The following is a 23,651-nucleotide window of genomic DNA, read 5'->3' on the forward strand; positions in this document are numbered from 1 at the left end:
CACGTCATTAAGAGTGAGAAGATTTGGTATGTCACCAAAGATTCTAGTAAATTTTTACAGTTAGAGTACATTCTGACTAATTATATCACACTCTAGTATGGAGGCTTCAGTGCAAAGGATCGTAAAAGACCTCGGAGTTGTAGACTCAGCCAGCGCCGTCATGGGAACAAAACCCCTCACCATTGAGGGTGCCAAATTAAATCAAGTTTAATTGTCATTTAAAGCATACATGGATACAGCCAAATGGCGCAGCATTCCTCTGGGGCCAAGGTGCAAAAACGAACACGTGCTTCCAGAATAATGAGGAAGGGGGGAAAAAAGAACATAGTCATGTAAGAAAACAAATTTTTAGTCCAAGTCCCACAAATTCATAGTTCCCAGCAGTGTAGCCTGTAATTCCACTGACCCAACACTGGAGGGCAGCAATGAAAGAAGCCACCCCCCAACCGAACTCGGACGCCACACAACAGTGCAAGCCCAAGGACTGAGGCCTAGTCCTAGCTACAACCGAGGCGACACAGCTGCCTCACCATCAAACAGGGGAAGCAGGCCTGCGGCAATCAATGTCCACCAGGGTCCTGTGATCGCAAAAGAAACATCCAGGACAGTCACTCGCAGTTTCATTGCACGCCACCTTCGTGCCAACTCGAAGACACCAACTCTGGTGCCTCGGAGTAGCACGCAGCAGCATGGTCTGCACCCAGGTCAGCTCTTCTGAACTCTTACCACACCTCGGCCGGCTACTCTGAACAATGAGCAGCTCACTGAGGCAGTGGACCTGTTATACAGGTAGTTATTGAAGTCAAGAATAGTCTTGCTTGTATAAAAGCACATTTAACAAGGAAAAAAAAGCACGTTTGGTTGGCCCCTGAGGGACCACTGTGTGTATATGAGCCACCATCTTACCAGATCACAAGACAGTGCCTCAAAAAAAACTACATCCATTATGAAGAACCTCATCATCCAGGACATGGTCTCATCAAGGAGATGATATAGGAGTCAGAAGATCCACACTCAGTATTTTAGGAACATTACCTTCCTCTTTGTCATACTTTTGTAACGCTCTGTAAGGTTTCACTGCTAATGTAGTGACCTCTAACGTTTCACTGCTAATGTAATGGTTTCTCTGTAGCAGCAGTGTTTGGGTTATGACTAGAGATGACGGTGGCTTTGGAATGTGCGTCACCCAATGAGAGGCATGTTTCTTTCTTGGTGTGTCTGAGAGAAGGTATTTGTGGTCTTTTGTTGGTGAGAGATGAAGAGAGAAGATGCAAGTGGAGAGAGTTGGTAGACCACAGGATGGAGTGGACTTGGAGTGAAGGTCCAGGAGTTGATGACACTTGTAGGAGGTCAATGGGGAATAAATGGATTGAAAATCGTGAGCTCCAGCATGCACTTTGGACCATTTCATTAAAATGGGCCCTTTTTCTTTTTGTTTACTAACCCTATAGTCAAATTAAGAATTATAAAGCTCAATTGTTTTAATTGCATATGGTGTACTGTCTGATATTTTGTGGTACGGATTTGTAACCAGGCAACACATCACGCAGCATCCACACAAACGAGATTTCTCAGTTTGACTGGGCCAGAGGCTGTTTTCCCCAAGATTAATGCAAGCTGGCCGAACCTGAGGGTTACACTTTATTTACTTTTTTATTGTAATTTATAGTAATTTTTTAATATCTGCACGGTACTGCTGCCGCAAAACAATAAATTTCATGACTTGTGTCAGTGACAATATACCTGATTCCAGTGCCCTTCTCTGTTAGCAACACTTTGAAAGAAAAAGAAAAATGTACTCTCAAGGGAGATGGAGGCACTTCAGTGTTAATTGTCAAGGATATTCACTGATGTCAGTCCTGACTACTGTCCAAGGTCTGATAGGCATGTATGTTAGACCGGGCTTATAGCCATTGATGCAAGAACCAAGGTATCACAGGACTGTCACAGAAACACAACTCAGCGAGCCCTGATATGTCTGATAGCAGGGTTCATCCATTCTCTTGTGTACAGTTTAATATTGACAAAAGGAATGTATAAAAACTGCTTTGTGTGATCTGAGTGGGGAAAATGTGGCATATTGATGGTTTTTATTAATTAAACTAAAGTTCAATACTTAAATGTGTTGACTTGGTTCTTTAGTCAGAACCAGGTTATAATCACTATCCAGTGTTATGCTGTTATAAGTTTTGAGTCTTTTAATGAGATAAAAATGAGGCAATAGCAGTGGAGTTAAAATATTCCCATGTATAGCAACTTCCAATAAATAGCTGTAAAAAGAATTACCTTTTTTTCTTTGATAGTCGTTGTAGAGAAATCTTTTCAGAACAGTGGAAAAGTTTCCTGCTTTTCATATGTCAATCTTTACACCCATATTCCCTCCACAGAGGTAGTATATTTTAATATTACAACACAACATTAGCTTGGATTTTGAATCAGACCCTTTTTAGTACATTATTGCTCTTAATCTATCAATCCTCGGGTGTCAATTTACCAGTGAAGCAAACTTACAAGGACTTCTATCAGGTCCATTTCCAATGTTTGCCACCTTGTCAGGTTGCGTGTGAGTCACAGAGTTTTCCCCAGTGCTGCCTTTTGAGAGTTTTCTGCTGGTGTCTTACATTTGTTAACAACAGAATCTGGCAACTTTTCTCATTTGGAGTCTGTGGTTTTGGACTCTCCTGAAGAAAATGCCAGAGAGATACTTCCCATCATAATTTTTCAGTTTGTCTACATTTTAAAAGCACTCTGACATCATTTTGTGATGACCAACATTTATGCTTTAAAGATAGATTAAAATGGCCTTAATATTATATTGAACAATACATTACATTAAGTCTGAATCTTCACAATTAAATTTTTCTCCAGTGTCTTTTTCGATTATAAAGTTACTCATTGTCTGTATGAAATTATGCTCCTAGGTGTATTCAACAGCTGAATGAAAGTGGCTTCAAAATTCAAGATATGTTTAAAAATTGCATGTTCCATAAAGATGAGAGAGAAATGGTAATGAAAGCCATTCGTGTTGTAGACCCCAACTTCCAGCCGATTTTTGAACCTGAACTGCACATCTCCCAGTCTCCATTGGTGAAAAGTTTTTACTCAGAGGTATGGAAGAGAGAATGGCAAAAGAGAAAAGAATTTCCACCAGATCAATTTATTAGACAGAATTGTAATTAGTAAGCTTATTTAATTTGTTGTTTGCCTTGACTGTAAGTACTAATAATAAATATAAAGTCAATAGTTGGTGACTCTTCTATAATGTAACTAAACTAAAACCTAAACTGAAATATCTCTCTTGCAACAACTTAGTGAGCATGCTCTCAATTAGCCAGTTTGTGGCAAATATCATTGTTCAAACAGCCAGCATTGTAAGTTCAGTAGCTTGTGTCAGAAAAGCAACTGTGTTCTTAGGCATTTGGTGGACAGGAAATGCTAAATTGTTTTGTGTGTCAGTCAGACCGGCAAGCAGAATTGATAACCTGTAGGCTGTTGACAATGATACCACCACCAACTCGAGATCTAGGGAGCATTTTCAAATCTGAATGCTATCCAAAAGTGTTGAGGAAATGTTAATAGAATTAATTTCTTTAATAGTGAAGGCTGCAAGTCGCTTTATAAAGTTGTATAATTATAAAATTTAACTCTGAACTGGTTGTTCTACATCAGAAAGTATTTTCAAAGTAACTATTATAACATCTATTACAAGTTATGTATTTTGAAAACATGCTTTTTGTCACCGTGTATGTTTATCATGTTTCTGAAAACTTATTGAACCCAGTTACAGAAAGAAATAGTTGAAACTGTATTGGTCATTTCTGAGATGTTGTGATTCACCTGATGAATTGTCTGAATGCAAACTTGTAAAGCATGTTTAAAGAATTGTTTGAAAGGGGAGTATCGAAAGTCTGCAGCATACAGTGATAGCTCTTAGCCAGCACCACTACTACTTCTCACTGCCATATAGATGTGTTAGGGTCACCACACTTAAATCATTTTATTAATTTATTCTCTCAAATTAACTGCTCTTAATTCCTCAATGCCTAGTACAAAGATTTATTTATCTCTATTGTACCTTGAATTCAGCTTTACAAAGTACAGTAGATTCTAGTTATTTGCATCATCGGTTAAACGTAGCAGCCGCTTATTTGGGACAACTCTTTTTTTAAAAAAAATCTAATCGAGAAAACAGCCTAGATTCCCTTTGTCTGTTTGGGATGTTATATCACTTAATTAGGATAGGATACTGTTGCTGAACAGTTATAAACTAGTGTCAGTCACGTGCATGTCGTGTGGCCGTTAGACACTACACCATGCTTCAAGCAAACATTTTGTAAATAGCATCAGTTGCACATGCTTGTGTTCAAAATCCAACAGTTTTTGTCTCTGATCGTTGGGAAGAAATAAGCAGTAAGACAATTCAGAACTGCTTTGCTCATTGAGGTTTCAAGCAATTAGAGATGCGAGGAATAACTGGGAGTGGAAAATGAAATGTTTTCACTATAACATTTTAGGAACTGCAAAGAATTTGATGGGTATCAATGTGTTATAATGAAAATACAGATTTGGAGGGTGCAATCATCAATTTCATTGTATAAAGGCAGTCCATTATCTACATTAGGTATCTCCGCTAAGTTTGTTCATTTGCGTCAATCGAAAGAACATACCAGCGTACACTGGACAAATTCCTCTGATAACCATTAGGAACTAATAAACAATTTTATACTACTGTAATAGTATTCATAGTGTTCTAATTTGTTCTGTATTTCATTTAAATACACAATTTGTTACTCAGTTAAATAGTAGTCTTACCTTTTAACTATTTCCATGAAACTTTAGCTTAATTGGGCCAAAATTACTTAGTCTCAATGTATCCCAATTAACTGGAATCCACAGTATAGATGTTTTAATGCCCCCCCCCCAAAGTAATTTCTTCTTTTCAGTGAGTTTCTAAAACAACTCCACATTTTGTGAGACAAGTTGCACTTGGCTGCTAACTACAGTTAAGAAGCAGGATGAAGTGGTGCTGTGTCATGAAATTTTTACTTTAACTTCTGATGTCTTAGAATACAGACCTTCATTCCTTCAGTTTGTGATGCAAAATAAAAGTGCTAACATTCAAAAGTGTATTCCAGTATTATTTTATATTTATTGGTGCTATTGCTTTAACATTTATAACAAGGCTTTGATTATATAACCAGTTGTAATTCTAGAAATAAAACACATAAAGGTGGCAAAATGTACAATAGTGGAGTAACTATTACAATTTAGTGTTCACATTATTAAGTGAATACTGTTCTCCAGTTGCTTGTCTACTAAATAACAAGATTTTTGAATTAACTTTATAACTTCTGCCATTATGCCATTGTCATAATTATTAAGCTAACACATTGTGATGAAAAAGTGATTCCATTGTGAAGTTGTAGTGATTAAAATTTGTGCTTCATTTTAGGTTGGTCCTGTCAAATACCCCAAATTGGATTTCAGTTTTGCAGAACTGAAGGAGAGATTTGACAGACAGCTAAGGAAGGAGCAAGCAGATACTGTTTCTATTGATTCCGTTGAAGTTATCAAACCCATTACAGAGAAGATGATAAAAATGGTATATTTTACGCATTCAGGCAGCATCATAGAGCAATACAGCATTGATACAGACTCTTAGTCCATGCTGATCATGGTCCCACCCAGCTACTCTCAATTTTCTGTGTTTGGTTCATATCTCTCTAAGCTCCACCTCTGCATTTACCTATCCAAATGCTTCTTAACAATACAACTGCAATTGTCTCAATATCAGGCAGCTTGTTCTATATGCTTGTCACTCTCTGCATGAACAAGTCCCCTCTCACCCTAAATCTGTGCCCCCTTGCTTTGGACTCTCCTATGTGGCTTACCATCCTCCTTATTTATGCCCTTTACAAATTTATAAACCCTATAAGGTCATCTATCATTTTCCTTTACTCCAAAGAAGAAAGAAATAGCCTGGCCAAACTCTCCCTGTAACTCAGCTCTAGTCCTGGCAGCATCCTCATAATTTTTTCTTCACTCCTAGTTTAACTACATCTTTCCTGTATTCAGTACTTCAAGTGTGGCTTCAACAACAGCTTGTACAACTGCAACATAATATTCCAGCTCCTATACTCAGTGCCCTGACTGATGAAGACCAGTATGCTAACTGGCTTTTTCACCACCTGTCCACCTTTGATACTACTTAAAACAAACTATGCCCTTTACTCCTGGGCTCCCTGTTTCATTACACCCCCTACTGCCCTACCATTCACAGTATAAGTCCTACGCTGGTTTGACTTTCCAAAATGCTTCACCTCATGCTTCTCTATATTGTAATCCATTTGTCATTCCTTGACCCACTTCCTTTCCTGGTCACGATCCCCTTGCAATCTACAGTAAAGCTCTCCACAATCAAAAACACCACTAAATTTTTGGTCAACTGCAAAATTACTAGTCAAGCCTTCACATTGCAATTATTGATGTAAATAATGAATGACAAGGGTCCTAATACTGACCCCTGTGGCCCACCACTAGTTATCAGCTTCCATTCCAAGAAACAACCTTCAACCAACACCCTCTGCTTCCTACATCTGAATCAGTTTTGAATCTACCTAACTAGTTCATGTGGATTTCATGGGACCTAACCTTCTCAACCAGCTACCATGCAGGACCGTGCCCTACCCACATCTATCTAAAATATTCTTAAAGAATGACTTACGCACACAAGCCGTGCTGACTTCCACTAATCAGACTCTGTCTTGTCCAAATGCTGGTAGATCCTGTCCCTCAGAATTCCCTCTAGTAACTTCCTCCCTATTGATGTCAGGCTGTCAGCCTATAATTCTGTGGCTTGTTCTTGCTACCCTTTTTGAATAATGTAATAAAGGAGGGAAAAATTGGAATTTTTTTTTACATTTGGATCTTGGTCCAATTCTGTAATTAACAAAAATCAAATGTTTTCTGTGGCCTAAGTGTTGTTACTCTTTGATAATTTAGGAGATCTTTGTGTTTACAGAGCTGCTTTTAACTGCTAAGGATGAAAGTAGTGCATCTGTTTTTCTCAGCTCTGTTTTAGGGTGTTATTGTGGCACAAAATATTATAAGTAATGTGAATATGTCATCAACACACACAAAATGAACTCAGCAGGCCAGGGAACATCAATGGAAAAAAAGTACAGTCGATATTTCGGGCCGAGACCCTTCGACAGGACTGGACTCATCTGCATCTGCAGATTTTCTCATGTTTGTGATTATGTCAGATTTCATTTTGTGATCCTTTTTTAATATAAATGCATTTAAATATTCAGTAATTAAATCCATCATTTATAATTGATTTTGTGATAATTATTACATTTTTTAGTTTGAAATTTGAGAAGATTTTTTTTAGTCTACTTACTCTGCCACTTTTAAGATTCAGGAAAGAGTAATATATTTGTATTGAGTGTTTTAAATCTACATTCAGTGCCTACTTTATTAGGTACCCAGCTGGTGCAGCCCATCCACTTCAAGGTTTGTTGTGCTGCAAATTTAGAGATGATCTACATGCTTTTTTGCATTGAGTTGCTGCCACGATTGGCTGATTAGATATTTGCATTAATGAACAGGTGTACCTAATAAAGTGGCCACTGAGTGTATGTGGTAACTTGAATGATACTTAATTACTTCGTAAAACAAAATATTTTCTTTTCCTGTTTATTTGATAAACACTAACTAACATTGTATTGGTTAAAATTAGCGGAAAAACCTGACAGGTTTGCGTGCCAAGTGGCAAAAATATCTTCTGTGGGCATTCCGAGAAAGCAAGTTTCATTTGGCTGATGATGGAAATTGTTCCTGGAAAATGAACCTCTATCCTTTTCTTTGCCTTCTGGATGATAAAGAGTACGTGGACATCATGTTACAGGTATAAGAGATAAGTTTTATCTGATTCATTAATTTAAAACAAGAATTTAAGCTCTTGAAGGAGTTGAGGACTGCATAGTGATGTAATGACCTCTGGTTTGAACCTGGAAGTACGTGTGTCCTGGTTTTTATCGATAGTAAACATAAAAAATAGCTTTAAATATGTTGGATGGAATTGAATATAGAGATTCATACCAAGGGAATCAAGCAAAATATTAGCCAGATCAATGCTTCAAAAGTTTCTCTCACCACACAATGAAACAATTGGCTTAAAGCAGAAGGACATGAGAGAGATCTGTGAATGAGATAGAGGGGGAAAAGGATCAGCACTACAGTGATAGAAGTACAGCACAGAAACAAGCTCTTCAACCCATCTAGTACATGTTGAAACCATTTAAACTGCCCACTCCCATAGACCTGAACTAGGACCATAGCTCTCCGTATCCCTACTATCCATGTACCTATCCAAACTTTTCTTAAATGCTGAAATCGAGCCCGCGTGCACCATTTATGCTGGCAGCTCATTTCACATTCTCACAACCTTCTGAGTGAAGAAGTTTCCCCTCATGTTTCCCTTGAACTTTTTAACTTAACACCCATAAATCTTGACCTCTGGTTGTAGTCCCACACAACCTCAGTGGAAAAAGCCTGCTTGCATTTACCCTATCTAATGATTTTGATGTTAATCCCAGATGACTAATTCTAGGTTTCCCATTGCTGAGGCTGTGTTATTTTCCTTTTTGGGGGAGAGAAAAAAGAAATTTCATCCTGATTATTAATCTGTCAATATCTGAAAATGATTGGTCAAGAACAAAAAGGCCAAAGACAGATTAGACCATTTATATATTCAGTGAACTTCACATTTTTTCACCATAAAATTACATACTTATTTCCTGTTTCTTGCAATCTTAATAGTATTTTACATCCTTGTGAGCGAGTGTAGACTAATATGTATTGAAATGTTGCATGGTACTTTGCAAAGGAAGGTTATGCTTACTGAGTAGGCAGTGGTAAAGTCGTGCAAAGGAAGCACTTTTAAATGGGCAAGTTTGGAGATAAGCTGGAGAGGTAAGCAATTATTTAAGGGTCATTCGTGAAGCACTTTTACTTGGACTCTGACATAGAAGAAAATGCCCCAAGGTTTTGCCCAATGGACCAAAAGTGGGCAAATGGCATCATAGAAATCATGATTCAAAGTGGGATCTAGAAATTTCTTTTCATCTGGGGCTCAGTAGTGGCTGAAAAACAAAATCATAACTTGAAAATACAAAAATATGGCTACTCAGAGTATGCAATATTCTGTATCTGTTTATAGTGTACAATATGTGATCTTTGAAACTTATCCTAGGATAAAGCTGAATACCAAAGTTCCACACTGGTGAGTCCTGTTTAAACATGTGTTTTAAATTGGATCAATGCCAGAGATACTGACGAAAACCAAACAGGATAATGTAGGCCTGCTGATAGTCGATTAGAGGATGCCTAGCAGCTAATTATTCAGGGCAGTGTGGTACGATGTAGACAGGAAGGTAACACTGAGGCTCAGGATAGTTTGTTCTTTCATTATGTGTTGTATGATGTCGATGATCATGGTCTTTCTATGACTGATAGTTCTTGGCAAACTTTTCTACAGAAGTGGTTTGCCATTGCCTTCTTCTGGGCAGTGTCTTTATAAGACAGATGACTCCAGCCATTATCAATACACTTTAGAGATCGTTTGCCCAGCATCACTGGTCACTTAACCAGGACTTGTGATATGCACCCGCTGCTCGTAAGACCAATCCACTATCTGCTCCCATGGCTTCACGTGACCCTGATTCCGGGGAGGGTGGGGGGGTGCGAAGCAGGTGCTACACCTTGCCCAAGGGTGTTCTGCAGGCTAGCGAAGGGAAGGAGCTCCTTACACCGTTGGTAGAGACATATCTGCACCCACCGTGCACATGATAATACATATGATAAAGTACACTTCTAGATAAGGCTACCGAGAAATGATGGGCAAACTAGGGATCGAAGAAGAGATGAAATACAATTAAGGGGTTTACTAAAGATAGCTAAGTTATTATTGTAGGCATGTGGTTGTCTGAGAATGAATAAAGAGAAAATGAAGTAAAGATGGTATTGTGGAATGTAGATCATCGATAAATGATTGGAAGTGCACAAGGAGAGATAATGAGCTTGCAGTGGGATATTTTTGGTGACTTGGATGCATGTGGTTCTTTCACTGAGTACTTTGGAAGTCAAAATTAAGGCATGCAGAGAGGAACAAAATGTTCTAAAATTTAGTTTTGTTACAATTAAAAAGCTCATTACTTGAAAATATCACAGAATGTAATCTACATTCCTAATCTGCAATTTTGTTAGTATCATCTGTGTATTTATTTCTACTAATGATAATTCTTAGTCATATATTTCAAATGTATTAATTTTAAAATTAGCTTTTGAAAATAAATGAAGTTTATTTTTGAATGCTGCTTTTAAAATATTGAAGTGGCAGTATATAAAATGGAAGCTCTACTGTTGTGTCTAGCAACAAAAATATAATACAGTTCTTTTAAATGTGTACTGAAGTATCTGCCTATAAAATATACCTTATAAGGGCTGCATTCCAGGACATGATTTAGCACTGTTTAATACTAAACTTTTCATCAGTTAGAATTGAAAATTGCTTTATGTCAAAGCAGAAATTGGAGCACAGCAATGGTTTATGTTAACCTACATTATTACTAATGTAACACACACAAAATGCTGGTGGAATGCAGCAGGCCAGGCAGCATATATAGGAAGAAGTATAGTCGACGTTTCGGGCCGAGACCCTTTGTCAGGACTAAATGAAAGAAAAGATAGTAAGAGATTTGAAAGTGGGAGGGGGAGGTGGGGAATCCAAAATGATAGGAGAAGACAGGAGGGGGCGGGGTGAAGCTAAGAGCTGGAAAGGTGATTGGCAAAAGGGATACTGAGCTGGAGAAGGGAAAGGATCATGGGACGGGAGGCCTAGGGAGAAAGAAAGGGGGAGGAAAGCACCAGAGGGAGATGGAGTACAGGCAAGGAGTGATTGTGAGGGGGCAAAGAGTGGAAAAAAAGGAAGAGAGAAAAAAGGGGGGAATAAATAAATAAGGGATGAGGTAAGAGGGGGAGGAGGGGCATTAACGGAAGTTAGACACTACATCCGGTGCTCCTGGTGCAGCCTTTTATATATTGTGAGACCTGATGCAGACTGGGAGACTGTTTCGCTGAACGCCTGCGCTCTGTCCACCAGAGAAAGCAGCATCTTCCAGTGGCCACACATTTTAATTCCACATTCTATTCCCATTCTGATCATGTCTATCCATGGCCTCCTCTACTGTCAAGATGAAGCCACACTCAAGTTGGAGGAACAGCACCTTATATTCCGTCTGGGTAGCCTCCAACCTGATGGCATGAACATTGATTTCTCTAACTTCCGTTAATTCTCCTCCTCCCCTTCTTACCCCATCACTTATTTATTTTTTCCCCCCCCTTTTTTCTCTCTCCCTTTTTTTTCTCTCTGCCCATCACTCTGCCTGTTCTCCATCTCCCTTTGGTGCTCCCCTCCCACTTCCTTTCTCCCTAGGCCTCCCGTCCCATGATCCTTTCCCTTCTCCAGCTCTGTATCCCTTTTGCCAATCACCTTTCCAGCTCTTAGCTTCACCCTTCCCCCTCCTGTTTTCTCCTATCATTTTGGATTTCCCCTCCTCCCCTCGAATTATAAAATCTCTTACTATCTTTTCTTTCAGTTAGTCCTGACGAATTGTCTCGGCCTGAAACGACAACTGTACTTCTTCCTATAGTTGCTGCCTGGCCTGCTGCGTTCTGCCAGCATTTTGTGGGTGTTGCTTGAATTTCCAGCATCTGCAGATTTCCTCATGTAATCACTAACGTACATTGGGCAAAAATAGACTAGATGGGCTTTTAAGCCATTCCAACTCACTAAAACATAGTGGAATTGTATGCAAGGAAGTACGTAAATGTTGCAAGACATCTCTGATTGTTTATAATCGTTCTGAACAATGAAGTGGGCACTTCTGTGGAATGCAAGAAATGGTGATGCTATAATTTTGAACCTCAATGTTTTTGAACAACTAAGCCAAAATGAAAAGATTTTTTTTGACAAATTGGTGATGTTTGAATGTAACTTGTATCTTTTTCAGTGTATTAACAGTATCCCTCCAAATGGAGAGGCATTGGTGATAATTGCAAAGGAATTAGGCAACAGAGTCTACAACAAGTATTCAATACGAAGGAAAATTAAAAATGAGATGGTGGACAAAATGAAAGACATTTATCACGGCTACGTTGAACTGTTGGCGAAGGATACAGAGGTAGTATTGATTAAATAATTTGTTTCTAGTGAAATTACATTTTCGTAATAAAGTGGAAAGTAGTAATTAAGAAAATATGTTTTTCTAGACTTTACAAGAAAGCAGTCAAATTGGCAATTTTTTGAATTGAAGGTTACAGTTGATCAGTAACATGTATTAAAATGATTACTTTTCTGCTTCAATATAATCCTGCTGGAATATTTCCTTGCCACACTAAAATTGTAACCAGTGAAACTGATGCTTTCCCATCAATTTTTATCAAAACTTTCTCAATGAACCACATCAAGAAAGGATTTTATAATTATGTTGTGCTCCATCACAATGCTTACAAATATTTTAATATTGTATACTCAGTGGCTACTGACTGTATGTTTGCTTTCTTCTACTGCTGTAGCCCATCCACTTCAAGGTTCAACATGCTCTGCGTTCAGAGATGCTCATCTACACACTACTGTTGTAATTTGTGGTTATTTGACTCACTGTCATCTTCCTGCCAGGTTGAACTAGTTTGGCCTTTTGCCCCTGAACTCTCTCATTAACATAGCATTTTCACCCACAAAACCGCCGCTCTATAAACTCTAGAGACTTTTTCTTGAAAAATTTGTGAGATCAGTAATTTCTGAGATACTCAAACCACTTCGTCTGGCACTTACAATCATCCTTTGGTTAAACTCACTTAAATCACATTTCTTCCCCTTTCCAAAGTTTGATCTGAACAACAAGTGAATGTCTTGACCATGTCTGCATGCTTTTACGCATTGTTGCTGCCACATGATTGGCTGAATAGATATTTGCTTTAACAAGCAGGTATACAGGTGTACAATAAACTGGCCACTGAGTGCATGTCTTCTTCTTGCAGTAAAACATTTGTCTCTCTTGCAGAGCAGATGGTAAGCATAACGCTTTAAAGCATTTTGAAATAACCATGTAACGAGGGAAAATGAGTGCTAATATATAGGAAAATGTATAGATACTTGTTATGACTATAGTTTGCATGATGCACAACGGTGTGCAAAATATTATTAAATTACAAATACTCATGAATATATTAAGAGAAAAGAAAGCAACATAAATAGAAATTGACTAGCATAAGGAATAGAATGCGTTCATGAATATTTCTTCAATTAGAAGACGGTTAAGCTGTAATGATATGACATATCTTGATGTCTGGATCCTTTTTCTGGCAGCATGGAAAATGCAATTTAGCAAACCGAGGGATACTATAAAGGACTAGAAACAACAGATGTAATTTGCTGTATAACTGTGTGGACTAACGTGTTTTGGGAGGAGAAATGAGCAATGAGGGATATAAGCTCAAAACAAATGTTTGGAAAGGAACAGAATGTGTTGGAAACATTCAGCAGCTCAGACATTTTTATTTTGACCTGAAGTATTATCCCTGTTTCTCTTTTCACACATTCTGCTTGTCCTGCTGATTGTTTCCAGCATTTGCTGCTTCTATTTTAGATTTCCAGCATCTGCAGTGTTTTTGGTTTTCATTGAGTTCAGAATCAGGTTTATTATCACGGACATATGTCATGAAATACGTTTTGCGGCACCCATTCTGTGCATTACGTAAAATATACTCTAAACATAGCAACACCACAAATGCTGGAGTGACTGCAGATCAGACAGCAGTCAATATTTCAGACCGAGACCCTTCTTCAGGACTGGAAAGGAAGAGAGAAGAAGCCAGAATTAAAACGGTGGGGAGAAAGGGAAAGAGGATAGATAAAAGGTGACAGATGAAGCCAGGTGGGTACAAAAGGTAAAGAACTGGAGAGGAAGGAATCTGATAGGAGAGAAGAAAGGAGGAGAACTCGGGGGAGGAGATAGGCAGGTGAGAAGAGGTAAGAGGCCAGAGTGGGAAAAAGAAGAGGAGTTGTTTAGGGGGGGAAGAAATACCGGATGGATAATGGATATTCACACCATCAGGTCATACTATAAACTACAATAAAAATATATTAAAAAATAATTAGTGTAAAAAGGGCAAAAAAATGAAGTATTTATGCGTTCATTGTCCATTCAGAAATCTGATGGCAGAGGAAAGTAATCTGTTTTAAGTGTGCATCTCCAGGCTCCTATACCACCTCTGACAGTAGTAATGAGAAAGAAGAGGCCATGTCTTGGGTGGTGGGGGGTCCTTAAATGATAGATGTTACCTTAATGATGTTAGGAGTAGTTTGCAAGAATATAATTGAATGTAAATTTGGTATTGGTTTATTATTGTCACATGTACCAGGATACAGTGAAAAGACACAGATCAAATCATTACACAGTGCATTGGGCAGAACAAGCTAAAACAATAACAATGCAGAATAAAGTGTAAAAGCTAAGAAAAAGTACAGTGCAGGTAAATATTGAGGTACAAGATCATAACAAGATAGATTGTGAAGTCAAGTGTCCTTCAGGAGATCCATTCAAGAATAGCAATGGGGTAGAAGCTGCCCCTGAGCCTGGCAGTACGTGCTTTCAAGCTTTCGTATCTTCTGTCTGATAGGAGGGGGAGAAGAGAAAATGTCTAGGGTGGGTGTGGTCTTTGATTATACAAGCAATGAGAAGTGGAGACAGTCCATAGGTTAGATAAAGCAGAAGTAGGAATTTGGATTTTATAAGCAGTAATATTTGGAACCTTTCAGTGGGTAAATTTAACATGCTTCAAACCTTTTTATTTAATTGATTGTTTCTTATGAATATATTGTAAGTTATCCTGCAATTCTAGCTAAACAATTTCCTGCCTCGCGAGTACGTGATGCATCTGGAAAGAAAGATGAACTTGGGTCCTTCACTGGTCAGTGAGGATTCTTCCTGGCCACATCTCCTGGTTGTACAATTGGGAACTCATCTCGTGAATCTGATGGTTCGTGAAATTAAAATCCCCGTATACACCCAAAATGAAGCTCAGAAAAATCTTATTCCCGTCTTGTATCACATGTACAGCTTTCGCAGTAACAAACAGGTAAGGCACAGTTTTCTTTTGAATTTTCCATAGATTTTTGTTGTTATTTTGAAGGATATGCATTAGCCCATTGATTTGCATCTTTAATTGTGAGAACAGGTTTTATTTTGCATATTAAGATTAATTAATGAGGTTTCAGAGCAAGAGAAAAAAACTCACATTTATATTTCCCTCTTATGATCTTGGAGTATCTTGAAGTACTTCACAGCCCATTAAGTACTTTTTGAAGTTTAGTCGTTTTTATAAAGCGGGAAGCACAGTAGATAATTTGTATATATGAATTCCTGTCTTGCAGAGGAGTGATTAAAATTCAGATTTCTTTAATGTTGACTGAAGGATAAATATTGATCAAGACACCCAAGGCACTTCTTCAGAATAATGCCTCAGGATGTTTTCCACCCAGCTTAGATAAAGCTTTGCAATACCTCATCTGAAAAATGATTCACCTGACAGGGCAGCAGTTCATCTGAACAGCCTTGGAATATCAATATAAAACTTCCTAACTCAGCTAAGCCAACTGAAAATATTGCTCTTCACTAATACCAAATTAGATAATGCTAATAACCCAAAGAATGAAAAGCTTATTTTATAAATAACGTTGCATGTGTAAAGCAGCAATAGTTGGGTAGAACAATTTTCTTTTGCTGTTTTTTGTTCAAGTATATTAATTGTTGGAATGTCAGTTTTGCATCAGTAGGTGAGAACAAAAACAAAGGGACTAAAAATGTTAAAAATATTACTTGTTTTCAGAAACATTCTTCTGCCCATTAGGAAAGCAAATGTGACCATTCACAAATTTCTGATTCGGAGCCAATTGTGCCTTCAATATCACAGAAACCCATTTTTTTCTTCATCTGTTCTTGAACTTGTTCCTAGAATCTTAGTTTTTCTACCATAAAAATAAATAGCAGACCAATCACATGCACATTTAGTCTCCCTCTTCCGAAATGAGAGCACAAATAACTCCCAGGATAATTTTGGGGACGGGATCTGAGAAGGGGAAAATGAATATTAATAATTCATTTTCTATATTAATAGAAAAATGGTGTTAGGGAAATTGACAAGATGGAAGGCCTTTACATCTACAGGACCTGATAACCAGAGTGTTTAGGAAATGGCCTAAGATTTGATGGACCCATTGCTGGTTATTTCCCAGTGCTCAATAGACTCTTGGAAAATATATCTCTCAAACTACTTCATCCTGGCCCTTGCACTTTATTTATCTACTTGTTTCTCTGGCTCATCAGTGAACCTGGAGGTCTCTGTCGACGAAGCATTATGATGCTGGTAACTGTAACATTATACTCTGCTTTCTGTGACTCCTGATGAAGGGTTTCGGCCCGAAACGTCGTCACTACCTCCTCCCATAGATGCTGTCTGGCCTGCTGAGTTCTGCCAGCATTTTGTGTTTTTATTTATTTCCAGCATCTGCAGATTCACTCGTGTTGACTCTACATTCTGTGTTTTTTTTAATATTACTCCAATATACGTCTGTATGGAATGATCTGCCTGGATTGTAAACATAAACTTTTGACTATATTCCGTACATGTGACAATAATAAGCCAATTACCAATGTACTGGAGGATCACCAATAAAGCCCCACTATTTAGAATAAATTAAATGAAGAGAAAATATAACTGTAGCCTGGCATCAGTAGAGGGGAAAATGGTAAAAGTAGGGTATGTAAGATTATGAAAGATTGAATGGCAGAGTGCTTTGAGAAGAGTGAGATCATTGCAGAGTGTCAGTATGGATTTGCAAAAAGGAAATTGGACTTGGCAAATCTACTGAAATTCTTTGAGGGTGTATCTGGCAAAAGAGAACTAGTGGATGTGATATACTGTATTCAGATTCCTAAAAGGCTTTCAGTATAAGAGATCAGTAGATCTGGGATGATAGAATTAATGAATGAAGTGAGTTGATTCAATTATGCATATATTTGGTAAAGGTTAGAACAGTGAGAGAGTATGTTCAAGTTCGAGTTTATTGTCATCTGTACTGTACATGTATATAGTCAAATGAAATTATGTTCCTCTGGACCACAGTGCACCCACAAAACATGCATAAGAACATAAGAACATAAGAGATAGGAGCAGGAGTAGGCCAATCGGCCCCTCAAGCCTGCTCCGCCATTCAACAAGATCATGGCTGATCCAATCTTAACTCTAGTTTTCACCGAATCCCACAAGGCAACAATGCCAACCAACAGGGCACCATGCCGCCCATTTTATTTTATTATTCATCCCGCCCAAACCCATGTGATCACCCGGGGGAAAAAAACCGTGTTGCCAATTGAGGAGAAAATTCTGGAAATTTCCTCTCCGACCCATCCAGGCTATCGAAAACTGGTCCAGGAGATCACATGGCTGATCTAAACCTAGCCTCATGTCCACTTACCTGCTCGCTCACCGTATCCCCTAATGCCATTTTTATCCAGGAAAATGTCAATCTCCGTTTTGAATTTATTGAGTGTAGTAGCTTCCACAGCTCTCTGGGGCAGTAAATTCCACAGCCCCACTACCCTCTGAGTGAAGAAATTTCTCCGCATCTCAGTCCTGGAACGGCATCCCCTTATTTTAAGATTATGCCCCCTAGTCCTAGTTTCACCCATCATTGGGAACATTCTCCCCGCATCCACCCGATCAAGCCCCTTCACAATCTTATATGTTTCAATAAGATCGCCTCTCATTCTTCGGAACTCCAATGAGTAGAGTCCCAATCTACTCAACCTCTCATCATACATCAACCAACCCATCCCCGGAATTAACCTAGTGAACCTTCTCTCCACTGCCTCGAGAGCCAGTATGTCCTTTCTTAAATATGGACACCAGAACTGCACGCAGTACTCCAGGTGTGGTCTCACCAATACCCGGTACAACTGCAGAAAGACCTCCCTGTTCTTATACTCCATCCCCCTAGCAATAAAAGCCAGCATTCCATTGGCCTTCTTGACCACCTGCTGCACTTGCATACTAACTTTTTGTGTTTCCTGCACCAGGACCCCCAGATCCCTTTGCACAGAAGCACTTTCCAGTTTCTCTCCATTTAGATAATAACTTGCTCTATTATTTTTCCTGCCAAAGTGCAAGACCTCACACTTGTCAGTATTATATTTTATCTGCCAAATGTCTGCCCAATCACTCAGCCTATCTATGTCCCCCTGCAGGGTTTCAATGTCCTCCGCACTCATTACACTCCCTCCCATCTTTGTGTCATCAGCAAACTTCGATACGTTGCACTTAGTCCCTTTCTCCAAATCATTAATATAGATAGTAAAGAGTGGGGTCCCAACACCGACCCCTGCGGAACACCACTAGTCACCAACTGCCAGTCTGAGAATAAACCATTTATCCCAACTCTCTGTTTTCTGTTAGAAAGCCAATCCTCCACCCATGCCAGAATATTATCCCCAAATCCATGATTTTTTACTTTAAGTAATAATCTTTGGTGTGGCACCTTGTCAAATGCCTTTTGGAAGTCCAAATACACCACATCCACTGGTTCCCCTTTATCTACCCTATATGTTATGTCCTCAAAGAACTCCAACAAATTTGTCAAACATGACTTCCCTTTTGTAAAGCCATGCTGACTTTGTCCTATTAAGCTATGTTTATCCAAATGCCCTGTTACTGTTTCCTTAATTATCGATTCCAACATTTTGCCAACCACAGATGTTAGGCTAACTGGCCTATAATTCCCAGCCTTCTGTCTATTGCCCTTTTTAAATAAAGGAGTTACATTAGCATTTTTCCAATCTGCCGGGACCACACACAGCACCTAAAACAAAATATGATAAATATGTTAGTAAAATAAGAATATATTTTATGCATTTTAGGTATTATATATTAAATATGGAATATATATATAGTACTGTGCAAAAGTCTTAGCCACATGTATAGCAAGGGTACTCAATATTTTTGCACAGTACTGTAGTAATTTTACTTATTGCACTGTACTGCTGCTGCAAAAAAACAAATTTCATGACACACGTAAGTGATGATAAACCTGATTCTGATATGGGTCTCTTGTAGACTGAGAGTGGGAAGGGGGCAGGGAGAGGGGAATCATGGTTGGAAAGGGAGTGGAAGATTCAGAGAGACATTCTGTATTGATCAATAAACCAATTTTTTGGAATCAAATTACCTTGCCTGGTGACTCAGTGCTGGGTGTATCTACATCCGTGCCACTTCTGCCCCAGTTCCTTCTCTGCCATCTGTCCCACACCCCTCCCAAAGCACAGCACCCTCACCATTCCCAGCATCCTTTGCTCCTATTAGATTTTCAAATTCTCCCTCCCCTCACATTTACATTTACAGTACTGTGCAAAAGTCTTAGGCACCTTAGCTCTATATATATATATATATATATATATATATATATATATATATATATATATATATATATATATATATATATATACTTAAAACTTTTTCATGGTACTGTAGTTATTCAAGTGGCAGGGTGGAGATGCGTCTCTACCAAAGGAGATGTAAGGTACTTCTCCCCCATCCCCACTTCCCCCTGCTAGCCTGCAGCTTACCCTTGGGCCAGGTGTAGCACCTGGTTACAGCCTCCTCCAATCAGGGTCAGGTGAAGCCATGGGAGCAGTTGTTGGACAGTCATAGAGCAGCTGGTGCACATCACAAGTCCTGGTTATGCGACCGCAGACACCGGTCAGACAATCTCTGAAGAATATTAATAATGGCTGTGGTCACTTGTCTTGTAAAGACACTGCCCAGAAGAAGGCAATGACAAGCTGCTTCTGTAGAAAAATTTGCAACGATTAATCATGGTCATGGAAAGGCCATGATTGCCCACGTGGTCTGACGCGATACATGATGAACACACTGCAGTTATAGAAGGCCTGTCTGTTTTAATGAGGCTGGACAGAAGTAGGTACAAGTGGAGTGTTCCATTGTAAGAAGCTCCAGAATCAAGGACACAATCTAAGGTTAAAGAATAAATGATGATGGACCGGAAACAAAAAATGTTTTCACTAGAGTGGTAGACCTGTGCAATTCCCTACCAGAAATGAGTTAAAGCCACATCAGTAAATATATATTTGTCAAGGTTCTTAAGACTAAAAGAAATCAAGCAATAGGAGAATTTTAAAAAAAACTTTGAATGATGAAGTGGGTTCAGAGGGCCAAATGGGTTTCTCCTGCTCCTATTCCTGCTTCATCACAACCATTTAAGCAGGGTTTTTTTTAACATCCATTCAGGCTTGGGAGTATTGTGTTACTTTAGCTAATTAGTTAACATTTCAATGAAGTAGGGAATTACAGGGTGTTGACCCAGCAATGTTAAAAGAAAGGTGATTATATGGCTATCGTGGTCATGGTTGTTAATTTATTTTTTTTAACCTTTTTATCTTCTGGGTTGGCAGCTCAGGGTGAAATCTTTTTGAGGTTGGTCTTGTATCACAGTAAAATACCAATAGGTAAAGTTAGAAAATATTCCATTATAGGGTACTGTATTCATTTACCTCTTTTGTCACCACTCCCTTGATGGACCAGACCAAGCTCATTCTGATCATCCCATGTGTGTCATGAGAACTGTATTCCACAGGGCTTGTGGCAGTGTAAATAATCTTGATGGCATCTGTTTTCTCCAAGGGAGATTCAATATTTTTTTCAGAGGAGCAAGGCTTTAGACTATAATCGTGGTCAATGAACCACTCCTTTTAGAACAATGTTTTCACTCAATAGCTAATTGTGACTTCATCCATCTTTATTAACTGATCGTATAATAGCAAATAGTGAGATCTTATGAACTGATGACAGTTTTTACAAATGTGTTTTTATTATAATCTAAACTACTTGCTCATTCATTTTAGGAGCAGGAATAGATCACTTGACCCTTGCTTGAGTCTGCTGCTCATTCATGGCTGAACTGATAGTACATTCATTTGCATCTAATCATAAGGGTTCGGATAGAGTCAAGATGCATAACTCGATCTTAAAGTATTCAAAGGCACTGCTTCTATCATTTTTTGAGGAAGAGTTCCAAAGACTCATGACCAAAAAAAATTGCCTTGCCTCTGTCATAATTTTAAATCGTGATCCCACCTGGTTCTGGGTTCCCCTACACCCAGCCTGTCAAGAAATTTGTAATTTAGTTAAATCTAAAACCCATTTATATTATTGTTTTTAAGATCACAAAATGAAAAACTCTTTCTCAGCTATGAATGGAGAATAACGTATAAGTAATAGTGGAAACGTTTTTGGTGGTGAATATTTTCTAAGTGGCGCTCTTTCCACTCGGCTTCTCTCACCTTTGATGTCAGTGTATAAGTGCCTTCAATTTTCAACTGGTTCCTCAGGCAAAGTACATAAGAATAGGATAATTGAATCATGCGGGTAGTGACCTGGGAAAAGAAAAGTTGACTTTGTTCATGTTACTTTACAAAAGGCACCTGTCTTATGTAGTAATGGAGCTGCGTGAAGAGGGGGAGTAAATTACAAGGTGCTTGAAAACTCTTAACCCAGGAGTAGAAATTTATAGATAAAAAAGAAATGTAGATCATTAATTAATGTAAAGATAATGATATAGTGAATATATTAGAATGAGGTTTATATCACTGACACGTTGTATGTGGTGAAATTTGTTGCTTTGGGGCAGCAGTACTGTGCGATTATATTTAAAAATACTATTGTTACACTAAGAAATATATAGAAATAGAAGAAGTGAGGTAGTTTCATGGGCTCATGGTCCATCCAGAAATCTGATGGCAGAGTGGAAGAAGCCTTTCCTAAAACATTGAGTGTGTGTCTTCAGGCTCCTGTATCATCCAAGGCATGCTGTCTTCTCATTGCTACTATCCCCCCTGATGGTAACAGTAAGAAGAGTGCATGCCTTGGATGGTGAGGGTCCTTAATGATGGATGCCACTGCCTTGAGGCATTGTCTATTGAAGATATCTTCGATGGTGGGGAGGCTAGTGCCCATGATGAGCTGGCTGAGTTTACAACCCTCTGCAGCTTTTTCTGATCCTGTGCACTGGCCCCTCCACACAGTGATGCAATGGTATATCTATAGATATTTAGCTATAGATACTGTCATTATTTAAAAAAATATATGTTGCAACTATGCACTTTTCTAAAATTTAAACGAGTTATATGTAAGTTTGATTGGATAAATTAGGACTTTATTCCCTGGAGTGTGGGAGAATGAGGGGAGATTTGATAGAGGGATATAAAATGATGAGGGGTATAGATAGAATAAATTCAAGCAGGCTTTTTCCATGGAGGTTGGGTGAGATTAGGACTAGAGGTCATGGGTTAAGGGTAAAAGGTGAAATATTTAATGGGAACATGTGGGAGATCTTCACTCAGAGGATGGTGTACGTTTGGAACGAGCTGCCAGTGGAAGTGGTGGATGCGGGTTAATTTACAACATAAGAGAAATTTGGATAAACACGTTGACGGGAGGGCAATGGTTCAGGTGCGGGTCGATGGGTTGGATAAAATAATAGTTCAGCTCAGACTAGATGGGTCAAAGGGCCGCTTTCTATAGTGCCCTATGATGCTGATTTTTTTTGCTTGAATTGCATCTTTCTTTTGCAGATTGGCTTCATCAAACCACATCCTATTCTAACTCAAATGATTTCTGAAGCTGCAGAAACAACTCTGACCTTTGACTCCAGTGTCATGCCAATGATGTGCCCACCCATCCCATGGACTTCACCTAAGTTTGGCGCCTATGTTTTGAATCCCACAAAACTGATGCGGTGCTTGGAAGGAGCCCTACAGCATCAGTTGCTTTTGGAGAAGTGTAAAAGCAGTAACTTACATGCAGTACTAGATTCCCTTAACCAACTTGGAAACTGTGCTTGGAAAGTGAACAAACCAATGCTTGATTTAATTATCTCTATTTTTAATGACAAAGGAAGTGAGAAGCTGGATATCCCACCTCCTCTCACTGAAGCTCCAGATATGCCCAAGTATGACTCAAAATCTGACATGACTCCAGCAGAAAAATCTGTCTTGAAAAGAAAAATGGCTTGGGTCAGGAAAAGATCAGCTGAAATGCACAGCCTTCGAATGGATGCCCTTTATAAGCTTTCCATAGCCAATCATGTCAGAGACGATGTATTCTGGTTTCCTCACAACATGGACTTTCGAGGAAGGACATACCCTTGCCCTCCATACTTCAATCACCTAGGCAGCGATGTTACTCGTGCCATATTATTATTTGCAGAAGGAAAGCCTTTGGGAGAACATGGATTAAATTGGTTGAAAATTCACCTTGTTAATTTAACTGGGTTTAAAAAATCATGCTCCCTCAAAGAGAGACTTTCTTATGCTAATGAAGTAATGGACGACATCTTGGATTCGGCCGATAAGCCTTTAACAGTGAGTGAAAATATCTCAGATGTGCCTGTCTTTATGTGGCTAACTCATTGCATATGCATGTTATAATTTTCCGTGTGACTGTTTGAGTTGTAT

At 38.7% G+C, this 23,651-nt stretch overlaps 1 protein-coding gene across 1 annotated transcript in view; it reads left to right on the forward strand.

Annotated features, from left to right (window-relative positions):
- polrmt (polymerase (RNA) mitochondrial (DNA directed)) overlaps nucleotides 1–23,651 on the forward strand; it is a 78,326-nt gene that overhangs the window by 17,712 nt on the left and 36,963 nt on the right. Inside the window, exons 5-10 of the mRNA XM_073068284.1 lie at nucleotides 2,922–3,108; nucleotides 5,453–5,602; nucleotides 7,742–7,909; nucleotides 12,075–12,245; nucleotides 14,968–15,204; nucleotides 22,770–23,558. Coding sequence (XP_072924385.1) covers nucleotides 2,922–3,108; nucleotides 5,453–5,602; nucleotides 7,742–7,909; nucleotides 12,075–12,245; nucleotides 14,968–15,204; nucleotides 22,770–23,558 — 1,702 coding nt within the window. The remainder of the gene's footprint in view (nucleotides 1–2,921; nucleotides 3,109–5,452; nucleotides 5,603–7,741; nucleotides 7,910–12,074; nucleotides 12,246–14,967; nucleotides 15,205–22,769; nucleotides 23,559–23,651) is intronic.

Source organism: Hemitrygon akajei, chromosome 16, assembly GCF_048418815.1.
Source record: "Hemitrygon akajei chromosome 16, sHemAka1.3, whole genome shotgun sequence".
Lineage (NCBI taxonomy): Eukaryota > Metazoa > Chordata > Chondrichthyes > Myliobatiformes > Dasyatidae > Hemitrygon > Hemitrygon akajei.